This window comes from Nuphar pumila, chromosome 8 (genome assembly GCF_984573655.1).
Source record: "Nuphar pumila chromosome 8, dmNupPumi1.hap1.1, whole genome shotgun sequence".
Classification (NCBI taxonomy): domain Eukaryota; kingdom Viridiplantae; phylum Streptophyta; class Magnoliopsida; order Nymphaeales; family Nymphaeaceae; genus Nuphar; species Nuphar pumila.
This window is the reverse complement of record NC_143256.1, coordinates 6,882,101-6,893,703: the sequence shown is the minus strand read 5'-3', so window position 1 is coordinate 6,893,703 and position 11,603 is coordinate 6,882,101. Positions and strand designations below refer to the sequence as shown.

General features: G+C 39.9%; 1 protein-coding gene across 1 annotated transcript; it reads left to right on the top strand.

The window, feature by feature from the left end:
• Nucleotides 1-445: 445 nt before the first annotated feature.
• On the top strand, nt 446-5,328 carry LOC149829526 (ABC transporter G family member 45-like). Its single transcript, XM_090016225.1, has 6 exons — nt 446-558; nt 655-882; nt 999-1,170; nt 2,832-3,086; nt 3,949-4,112; nt 4,746-5,328. The coding sequence occupies exons 1-6, from the start codon at nt 446-448 to the stop codon at nt 4,855-4,857; spliced, it is 1,044 nt and encodes a 347-aa protein (XP_089872351.1). The 3' UTR covers nt 4,858-5,328.
• Nucleotides 5,329-11,603: the final 6,275 nt, after the last annotated feature.

The following is an 11,603-nucleotide window of genomic DNA, read 5'->3' as shown; positions in this document are numbered from 1 at the left end:
ATTGAAAGTGTATTTCCTAATAAATGAACCATGGTTGAACACATCTAGAGGTTTAGATTGGGCAGAAGAAACTCCTGTAATTTTCTCTGCTAGCGAGTATGGTGCTAACTATAATATCCAGTAGTTTTCCCCTACAGAAAATTAACTTCATCTTATTTATAGTGAAAAGAATGCCCTGATTAATCCACATTGTTCATCAAGCTAGGCACTCAACACTTTTCTTGATGTATATATCATTTCAGCTGTTGCTTATGAAAAGAGGAGGGCAGCTTATCTACAGTGGGCCTCTGGGTATTTCAGCGCAGAATATGATTAGATATTTTGAGGTAAATGGACAAATTTTTTGGATACTAATTTGTTTCTGTGCACATATTGACATACTAGTTCAAGTTTCTGAGTAAGAACAAATTAAATTGATTTGCAGGAAATTCCTGGAGTATCCAAGATGAGAAATGGCTCCAATCCTGCAGCATGGATGTTGGATGCTACATCTACGGATGTGGAATTTGACCTCGGTATAGATTTTGCTGAATATTACGGGCGCTCCCCACTATACAAGTAACCACATTTATACGCTTAATTTATCATTTCATTTTTATCTTTTTTTTTCCCTTTTCTGTTCTACTAGTGGGAAAAAATGTGAAATTCTGACAGGGAAAGCATGCAACTGATGGAGGAGTTGAGTAAACCATTGCCGGGCTCACAGGAACTCATCTTCACATCAAGATACGCTCAGAGTTTCAAAACTCAATGCACTGCTTGTTATCTGAAACAACATTGGTCTTACTGGAGGAACCCTGAACAAAATCTCGTCCGGTTCTTAATCACCATTTTGGTTGGTCTCATCTTTGGCACCATCTTCTGGGACATCGGTTATAGGCCGTAAGACTCTCTCTCTCTCTCTCTCTCTCTCTCTCTCTCTCTCTCTCTCTCTGTGTGTGTGTGTGTGTTAATAATCTAATGACTAATGTTTCAAGCAAATTCCTTGTTTACCACAGGAAGAAAGAGCAAGATTTGTTCAACACTCTTGGAGCCCTGTATGTATCGGCTCTGTTCTTGGGGTTCGTTAACTGCTCATCCATTCAACCCATTGTGTGGCTCGAGAGGAACGTTTTCTATCGTGAAAAATCAGCAGGGATGTACTCAGCCATGCCTTACGCCATTTCTCAGGTAAGAGAAGCCGTAGTAGCCCTTCTGTTTTTAATGTCACATAGATACTCTATTTTGGCTATCCCCATACCTAGGGGGGTCAACGGGTCTGGTTTATGGGGTCTGAGTATGGTTTTTCTTATAGTGGACCCGATTAGACTCGGGTCTAGACCCGATACCATACCCAAAGATCTGGTCCAAGTTTGGTTCCACTAGGTCCGAACCAAACCCGACCCATTGACACCCCTACCCATACCCACAACGCATCTATATGACTAAGGCTGGTAAATGAAATGCGTGGCTCGGCTGTTTCCAAAGTCGGTTGTGATTGGTTTGTCTGGATGGCGAGCCAAGCACGAGCTCATTCGGTATACATAGCCGAGTCCAGCATGAACAAGGGGTATTCGTTTGGGCTCGTCTCGTATAGTTCTGTCTAAATACTTTGTATAAAATTTATATACAACATATGACAAGAAAGGCATGTTAGATCAACTGGGTAGATGGTTTATGCCTTGGTCAAGGGTTCCATTCACACAATGTATCCTTTGACAAAAAAATGTTTTCTAGATTATGGGAGCCAGCTCGTTTGGCTGATCAGGCAGATACGGGTTGAGCTCGTCTGTCACGAGCCATACGAACCGAGACTTAACACGAGTGCATTCTCACAATGTACCCATTCACAGAAAATGTTTTTTTAAAATATGCAAGCCAGCTCGAGATTTGCTGGTTTGACTCGGGTAGATATGGAGATGAGCTCGGCTCGCACCAGCCATACAAGCCGAGCCCAAATAGCTCCTGTTTGTTTCACTAGATATGACAGTTTTTTCCAGTAGAAAAATGTCCCTTCTATTTTCCTGTTTTTGGTGATAGCAGTGTGACAAATATTGCGAGATTTACGAAAAATCTCGCGATAATAATGCGAGAAATTGCCTGAAAGTTTAAAACGGTAATTTCTCACGAGATTTTCAAAATATCGTGAGATTTATTAAAAAACATAAATAACGTTATTTAAACATGGTATTTACGTTTTAAACAGCTATTTATTGCAAAAAAATCATGTATTTTTATTTTCAAATAATTTTTATTAATATTTTCTTATAAAAAATAATTTTTATATTTATTTATTTTTTTTATTGCCGAGATTTTGCCGAAAAAAGCACGAGATTTATGTTTTTTTTTCAATTTCTCACGAGTTTTTGAAAAACGAGAAATTGGCGATAAAAACGTTTGCCACTTGATCGTAACCACTTTTCTACGATTTTAGTGAATTAATCTTGTGAAGTAGATACAGTCATCGGGCCTGAGTACTTTACAAAGTACTTGGACCGCACAAAATCGCTGTACGCATGGTGACTTTCTGTGTTTATGTTTTACACAAAATCACTACATGCGTTAGCAATTTTCTGTGTGACCCAAGTACTTTGTAAAGTGCTAGGGCCGATCACCTAACCACACCTCGAAACATTTTCACTTTCATCATAAGAAGAAAAAAAAAAAGACGTGACTGAACCCAGAATAATAACATGATTACCTCTTCACAAAATTCGAAGGGTTAATGTGCAGTCTAGTATTAGATGTTCGAATATTGCAGAGATTTATTTATTGTAATCGCATTGGTGGTGTGTCTTTCTTCATTTTTATCAAATAATATCTCGAAGATTGTTTTGTGAAATGATTTGCAGGTGGCTGTGGAGATCCCCTATATCATAGTGCAAGTGATGCTTTTCTCGTTCATTGTGTATTCGATGATTGGATTCCAGTGGACATTGATAAAGTTTATATGCTTCCTATCCTTCGTCTTCCTGGGCTTCATCTACTTCACTCTCCTTGGAATGATGTTGGTGTCTTGTACGCCTAGCCTCGAGTTGGCAGCGGCACTGTCCTTTTTCTTCTTCGTGACATGGAACCTTTTCTCTGGTTTCTTCATTCCCAGACCGGTAAGTTGTTTTCCAAAATGTCCAACAGCAGATGGCAGCGGCACTTTGCATTTGTGCAATGTGATTGCACCTCATCGGGCCACATTTTCTCCTACAGTCTGTGCGTGTGTGCGCATGTGGAGAAGAGATCTTGTCATGTTCAAATTGGTGATATTGAATACGAACCAAATATTATGCCCCTTGGTGGTTCCCACATGACGGAAAGAACTATGGTCTAGATCTAATATCACTCCAAATTGATGATATTGAATATGACCAATCTCTTCAGCTTTTGTGTATGCAGATGTGATCCTATGAGCCTTCAAGTGCCCGACTATGTGACACTAGCCAACCAAATGACAGCATTACTGCATTTGTTTCACATGAAACGCTGGCAAGTGACATAGCCAAGCACTTGGTCTCTCCGGTCATCCTTAATAATCTTGTCCATAAAATCCTGGTTGATGTATATGCGATTCTACATATGCATCTTAGAGACCTCTCCTTCCGTTTGAACAACGTTCACTCATCGGTGGTTTCTTCTAATCCATCCCGGTTGAGCTTGGCTTTGTTATTTGTTGCTAGCTGTCTGTAGTTTTTTTTTTTTTTAGCTTTTGTTTTTCTATATTTTTAGTTTTGTTTTCTATTTTGTTCGGTTCATGGGTTCAACATTTTGTTGATCTTCATGAGTGATAATGTTGATCTCTCTCTCTCTCTCTCTCTCTCTTGTGTGTATGTGTATTTATAAAAAGTTCACCGTCAGGCTGGCGAATGCCATGAACAGCCAGCAACGAGTCTATTCTATAACACCACGGCTTCCTGCTTTTGTTAATAAGATAACACTTTAATTGTGAAGTGATGTGAGGTGATGATGATGTTGCAGATGATGCATTCATGGCTCAGATGGTACTACTGGGCGAACCCGGCAGCATGGACGATCTACGGCCTCATGGTGACTCAGTTGAAAGATCGGCCAGAGGCTGTACAAATTTTTGGTGGAGAAAACCAGACTCCCAAGGAATTCATGGAGACCTATCTAGGGTTAAGGTCCGACTTCCTTTTTCCTATTCTTGGACTCCATGGTGCCATCATCCTTCTCTTCCTCTTTATTTTGGCCTTCAACATCAAGTATCTCAATTTCCAAAGGAGATGAGATCACAACTTGCATACGATTCATAGTACATGCATTGGTGCAGTGTATAAGGTTTTATATATTGTTTAAAAGTTTAATGAAAAAAATAGTGTGGCACTTGTAATGTGTTCCTTGCTTGTCTGTTATTTTGTAAATATGAAATACCAAGTGTGTTATGTATCCCATTGACAAACTTCTCAAGGTCATCCAAAAAGAAAGAAGTGGTTGAGTCTTTGAGCATGTCTTTGTTAGTATTAATGGTGGAAAATAAGGCAGCGCTCATTAAAAAAAGGTCTCTCTCTCTCTTAAAACAAAAAAAGAAACTCAAGATAAAAAAAGCACTCAAAATATTCTTTTATTGTAAATTGTTTAATATATGGGCTATTCACCTTGATTGCACCCTATGTTTAAAGTGCTCAGAAAGCTTGATGAAATTAAAAGGCGTCTTAAGAATTGGAACTCAAGCAGTTTGCAGAATTTAGCTGCACGAAAGAAATTATATGAGGATTTTAATGTAGCCTATATATGATTAAATGAAGGGGATGCAGGTGTAGCATAGGAAATTCAGTTGATGCGAGACCAGATGCACGAATGCTTGATGATAGAAGGATTGTTCTGGACACAGAAGTCCCGTTTGCAATGGCTTTCAGAGGAAGATAAAAATACAACTTTTTTCTATGCTAAGTTCGAATAGATAGCTTCCCCTCAGCATTGAGTATCTCTTCCTCACACTCTTCTTCGATCTCCTCATCATAGTTGGGCTCACCCTAGAACTCTTGAATTGTTTCTTCATGAATCTCGTCAGCAAAGTGTGCATGTGCAACACGTAAAGGTGCTACTCGACTCTACGGGACATGACTGAGGCGGTGGGGTTGGTTGGGGGTTTGTTTTAACTAGGTCCATGGATAGGACAGGAGGGGGGTGGCCTGCTAGGCTGCGATGAAGATTCATGCATAAGAGCCTTGGCCGGAGAGGCCATCCTACTAGTAGCCCTACACTGAAGGGATTTCTCCTAATGCTTGGCACACTGGTGTGCTTTAGATACGGTCCAACAATCGACAAAGTTCAACATATCCTGTATCTGATAGCTCAAACCTTTAATATATTTTAAAACAAGTTGTTGCTTGTCTTCTATGAGGTTGTTGCCAGCCATGAGTGCATGAAACTCATTGGTATACTGATCAACGTTACAGTTTCTCTACTTGAGATTCTGATATCTCTGATGCAACTCGCGATGATAGTTATGAGGAAGGAACTGAGTTTGGAGCTTGTGCTCCATATATGCCCATGTATCAATGGGTTTCTTCCCTTAGTTTTCTCGAGTTTGCCTAACCTGGCACCACAAAGCCGCTACCTTGCTCTTAAAGCAAGTCGTAATGAGACCAACTCACTTGTGGTCCAGAACTTCCTTGAAGTCTATGATCTCATTGACATTATTCAATCAATCAATGAAATGTTTTGGACTACAAGACCTAGAAAATTCAGAAAATTTCAACTTAATTCCCGCGGCCCAGTCGTTAGGGAAATTTGAACTATGCTGCTTATGGGAAGACGCAGACGAACTTGTAGAGTGATGACCATCCTCGTTCTCATCATTTCAGTGTGTATGCACTATTTTTAATGTTGATATTTGTTGGGTCATGGTTTCCATTTGCGCAACTCCCGGGTAACATTGTCTTCTCCTCGCAACATGTGCACCTCTTCCATGCCTTTCTCCTGATATGGACTAACTGATCGCATCTAATTAAGAAACTCATCGAGCAGAGCTTTGATACCAACCTGACGGTGCCTACTAGGACAAGGGGGACGAGAATGAAACTGGACAATAACGTGCACAAATGCTTAGACGCGTCAAGGCAAAATCTAAAGAAACTAACTATGGCTAAATTTTTAGAAGCCTATTCAGGGCACCCAAATGAAACCAAAACAAAGCTTAAACATGTACAGATATTTAAAATAAAGTAAAGATGTTGTAGAAAATTCAATTCTATTTAACATATTCGAGCCCTTTGAGGCATTTCACCGACACGAAAAATTTGTAACATATATAGATTCAATTCCAAATAATGAAATGAATATTCAACATATATAATCAAATCTAATACGAATCAAACAAAAATCAGATTCAACATGTAAATCTAATTCAACACCCAAACAGATTAAATACAATGAAATCAGATTTAGTACAAACAAATCCAAATCATACTCAATGAACTAACAATTTTTCTATCTAATCGTTTAATACCAAAAATCAAGAAAATATCTAATAAACATATTCTATAATGTTATTGATCCATTCAGTCCAATCGTTCAACCATTCGAAAAAACAAATGCACAGATTAACATTCAAGAAGGGAAAGAAGAAGAGGCGAGCTTAGCTCCCACATTGCAACTCTGGCCAAGCGAAGAGGAACTCGTCCAAGCGATCTGCAACACTCGGACAGACTACGGTAGGTCGTTGTCTTGCCGTATATTTGACAGTAGCACTCGCACGCATCGGGCGGCCACCAAAGGGGAGGAACTGTAGGGTGTCTTCACCAAGCTCACAGGTCCTTTAATCCACGATTTCTCAGCACACGGACAGACCTACCAAGGTCGACGCCTGGCCAGACGATCTCACTGCAGCACACGTCCAACATGACCACTGAGAAACATGGTAGGGAGAGATAGGGCTTCATGCCACACTCCAAACTCCAAAGGGTTTTTTTTTCAACAGCAACAGACCAATATAGGTCAAAAAAAGCATGGCTATATACAACTCTCTCCCTCTCTTTTTCTTTTTCTCTCCCTCTCATTCTAGTTCAATCTACTGTGGTACCCCAACTATTAAGGTTGTAGACCAACTTATTCTGAAAATCCAACTATTGAAAATGGCAGCTTTACTATTAGGGCTTTAACCCAACTATTTGAAATGGTAGCCCTACTATTGAGGTGAAGGGCTATTTCAATAATCTCCACCTCGACCTCAACCTTATAAAGCAAGTTCAAAAAGTGCTTGAATTTTTCTTTAGTACTGGTTTGGTCAACATGTCAGCTACATTCTATACTATTGCAACTTTCTTTGTGAGAAGCTTCTTTATATTGATCACATCTTTAATGAGGTAATATCTAAATTTAATGTATTTGGTTCTTAAATAAATTAATATTTGATTCTTACCCAGTATATTACACTTTGACTACCGTAATACAATATGGTGCACTCTTGGACTGATAATAGGCTTTAATGAGTTGGGAGCTCATTGTATCACCTGTTGCTTGGCTCAATGTGAGCTATGCGAATCAACTGTCAAGTCCTCTATCTAATTGCTGAAATTCTTTTCGCTGCAACTGTTTAAAGATCAATGAATTCAGATGAAAGTGGAAGAAGATGAAGATGATCCTTAACTAGTATGTGTTGGGACTAGAAAGGCCGATATCCTCAAGAAGATGCCTTCTCCAAATTAGAGCCAAAGAAATCAAATTTCATTGATCAAAATCTCAGATTACATAATGCCTACCATTACAAAAATAAAAGTATTTATAGAGTTGACCACTCATTGGTGCCAAATCAAAAGGGTGGCCCATGAGTCAAAACCCAAGGTTGACAACCTTATCTTGAATGTTGAAACCATATATTCCTCTCTTGCTGACGTTGTACATACTGAATTGCCCTGACTGACCCAGCTGCTCATTGAACCGTACCTACTGACCCTGCTGCCTGACCTTGTGACCTATACCAAAACGTTGCTCATTGTGCTCATTTTCTCACCCGAACTCAGCTGACCCTGTTCTGACCCATTCAGCTTGACTCTCCCATTTCTGAATTGGGATTTTTATCTAGGTTTGTATCACTAGATTCAGATAGGTATCCCACTTAGTAGAATCGATAGCAACCTCCTGCAGTTTGTCCTCAACAACCTTATTGTTCATGGTCCGCTGAATTTGTGAAATCTAGTGAAGGCACCTGTCAAGATGATAGGGAACCGTGTAGAAGGGACCTACCAACTATTACACCTTTTGAGGATACAACACGGTAAATTTGGGATTCTGATATATGTGAACTAGCAAAATATCCTAGGTGACAAAGCCCCCTTCTAGATTCTCTAACAACAATCAGTAAGTCTTTAAAGGCTTTCAATTCATATCCCCTTCAAAGTAAATGTATCTCTGTCATAAGCTCTTCATGGGGATCACATGATCTGGCTGAATATCTTAAACATGATCATACAAATATATCTTGAGCAAAACCCTAATCCCCACAAAACACTTACTCATCGGTTAGTAAAGGTGTTCAAGATTCAATAAAGAAGCGACAAGGCCACCATACTTAGAGAAAGGTGTTTTCTAAGTTGTAACTAGTGCTTCAGGAGGTCGACTTGTTGGAAATCCAAAACTTCATGGGTTTCCCCTAGGATGATGAAGGCTATCACAAATAGAGTAAAGCAGCCTTGCAGATGTGTCCTGGAATGGTCGAACAAATTGTGGCTACTCATGAGAACCCCATAGGCTTCCCATAAAGCCCTTAGATTCTAGCTTAGAACCTCGTGACAAGTCATCCTCAACCATTGAACCCCACCAATCAGATTCCTTAGAGTCATTCACTCATCATAGGGCTTAGAGTTCAAGAAGTAGTGATTCTGAACAGACTCACCCCATCAAGGAAAATAAAGCCCTAGAATCTCAATTCACTCATCAAAGGTAACTGTCAGCTCCCCCATAGAAAGCCATAAAGTGTTGGTGTGGGGATTCCATCTCTCTGCAAGGGAAGTGATTAGCTTATCGTTCACATGAAAATCACACAATGGTCTGCCCGGTGATGGTGATACTAAAATAAATATCCTTAACAAATAGGGACAAATTTAGTGGCCCACAAGTGCAACCAGTTTGGAGGAGGTCTTGAAGCCACAAAGTGCTTCGTGTTCTACCACAAAAAAGGGCTCTCAACAAAAAAAAAACAAGGAAGAAGTTAAAAAAAAATAAGAAAAGGGGAAAAAGAAAATATCATACCAGATCACCCTCCTTGAACCAGTGGTATTCGTGCACCAAGCCAAGAATGTTAAAGCATGGAAAGACCTTGCCTTTATCAATCTTCACCATGGTGGATGGTTGTAGACACATGAGAACAAGAAAGTTGAGTCATAAACAGAGGTTTATGATAGTCTGAAAGTAGTAGGGAAGCCTTGGTTTTTAAAATCCCAAGAAAACTACTAACGATGCATGGAGTGTCATTAGCATATTGTCCAAGTTTTATCAGCAAAAAATGTTTAGTCCTGATTTGATTCTACGTCTAAAAAGTGTCATTAGTAGTTTCTTAATGACACATGGATTGTCGTTACTAATTTCCTTGTGACATATGAACTATCGTTACTATTTTCTTAATGACATGTGATATGTCGTCAGTGGTTGCCTCCTTGGAATACCCCAATTTCCCAAAATGACCTCTTCAGTGATCATCCCATGCATTTTCATGCATCTCATGCATTGCATTTTGCATGTTTCTAACTTATTTTCTTAAAGGAACCCAAGTAACCCATTAGAAAAAGCCTACTGATGGAGCGCATCCCAATGATCAGAGCATTGAAGACGAGTTGGATGTGAATCCAACTCTCTAAGCCCGATCTGGGATACAATACCTAAGACGATCCAATCCCATTCTGGACCACCACATCATATGTTCTACCCTCAGCAACCTGACACCAGAGTGGGTCCGAATGCTCCTAGGGCATCACCAAAATTACTAAATGCCCACTCTCTCTCCAAACATCCCCAACCTCTTGCATCTTCTTTGCTCCTGTCGTCGTTCATAGACAGGTGAGGAGTCGTTGTCTTGTTAGTGCCGCATGGATCTCTTGCCTGAGATCGAACTTTTGCATCACCTGGTTCATGTAATATGACTCTGATTCGGCCAAACATGAAAGTCCAAATAGCATAGTTCAGCAACAGGGCCCCGTAGGGCCTCCATAACACCTAAAAAAGAATATATCAGAGTAAAAAACGAACATAATCACAAAGGAAAGTGTAGGAAAGAGTTGGGAAAATAAAGGAACAAAAATTTTATTACCTTGGAGTGAAGGAGTGATTCGATTGCCTCCTTGAGCTACATCTGAGAGTGTTCATCCCTCTTGTGATGAGTTGACCAGCAATTGAGTTAGTGATACAGTCTAAATTCTAGAGAACCTTACTCCAAACCCATTACCCCAGACAATCAAAATAGATCCTTGTGTTGAAGACCCTGACCTGCATCTAGTGGCCCAAATGGATCTAAGTAAGGCATACATATATCCAGATCCATTATATCAAGAGATTTGGGTGGATCCAAGCATTGCTATAGAGCCACATGTTTAAGATCTAGTTCAAGATGAGATAGACTCAAATCCAGGTCTTGAAGGCCAAGCAATTGCTGAGGATCCAATTCCTACATATCCAATTCAAGTCGGTCCAAATCCATCACCCAAGCTCTAAATGATGCAAGCCACCTCAGCCATATGGAACAACCTCCAAGAAGATGTCACCTCAGCCATTCCATGTAGTCACCTCAGCAACGCAGCCACCTCCTCCAAGTGGGACCCCCTTGGGCACCTCTCATCAATGACAAGTGGGACTTATATGGGGTGTCCCCTCTATAAGCCTCTCATGCCAAGTGGGCCCCACCTGGTTGGCACCATGCAAGAGGCCTTTAAGACCCTACAAAAATATGTAGACCCTTGGGCTTCTCTCCTTTACGGCCTTGGAGCCCAAGAGCCACATGTATTAGTGAGTCTCATTGGTGTTTTAGGTAGTGTTTATCTTAGTAGATTGTTTGCTTTTATTTATTTTTATTTTTATAATTAAGTGAGAGCTCACTTGACCTATAAAAAGGACTCAATTTGTGAAAGAAGAAAAAAATAGAACTTGGACTTTTCTGTTTCAAAATCGTCTCACATTTTCTCTCTCTCCCTAAAGTCATTCTCCTCTCTTGTGGATGTCGCTCTCTCTTGTCCTTACTTTCGAAAGTTCCTACCTCCAACTCGTTCACCCTTTCTATAAGGGCTCTTCTATTGGTTACATAAGGTGGTATCAACTTTTCCTTGCACTAGAATTTTCTAAGAGCTAAGTAGAACAGTTTCTACTCAGAGTTCATGGACTGCACTAACATAGCGAGGGACATGACCCAATTCAGCCATGTACTTTAAACAAGAGCCAATCTTGATGGACCAGGCCCTTTTAGGGCACTCTCCCTAAATCGTGTAAGTCATCAGAACCCTTTTCCTATATCTCCTCACCAGTCTAACATCTCATAAACTTGTTAAATTCAAAACCTAAAAACAACATTCTATTGTTGTGATTTGCTAAAATTAACTTAACTTAAAAATAACGTTTCTCCAAACCATACCTAATCCAAGTCTGAAAATTTAACCCTAGTTTAGTTTATTTGTCTGTAACCTATG

What these genes read in the sequence shown, in the direction of transcription:
- LOC149829526 (XM_090016225.1), top strand. Translation starts at nt 446, where the DNA reads ATGAGAAATGGCTCCAATCCTGCAGCATGGATGTTGGATGCTACATCT. An exon ending in TGGGACATCGGTTATAGGCC is followed by an intron (nt 883 to 998) that starts GTAAGACTCTCT and finishes TGTTTACCACAG; the next exon opens with GAAGAAAGAGCAAGATTTGT. An exon ending in TGCCTTACGCCATTTCTCAG is followed by an intron (nt 1,171 to 2,831) that starts GTAAGAGAAGCC and finishes AATGATTTGCAG; the next exon opens with GTGGCTGTGGAGATCCCCTA.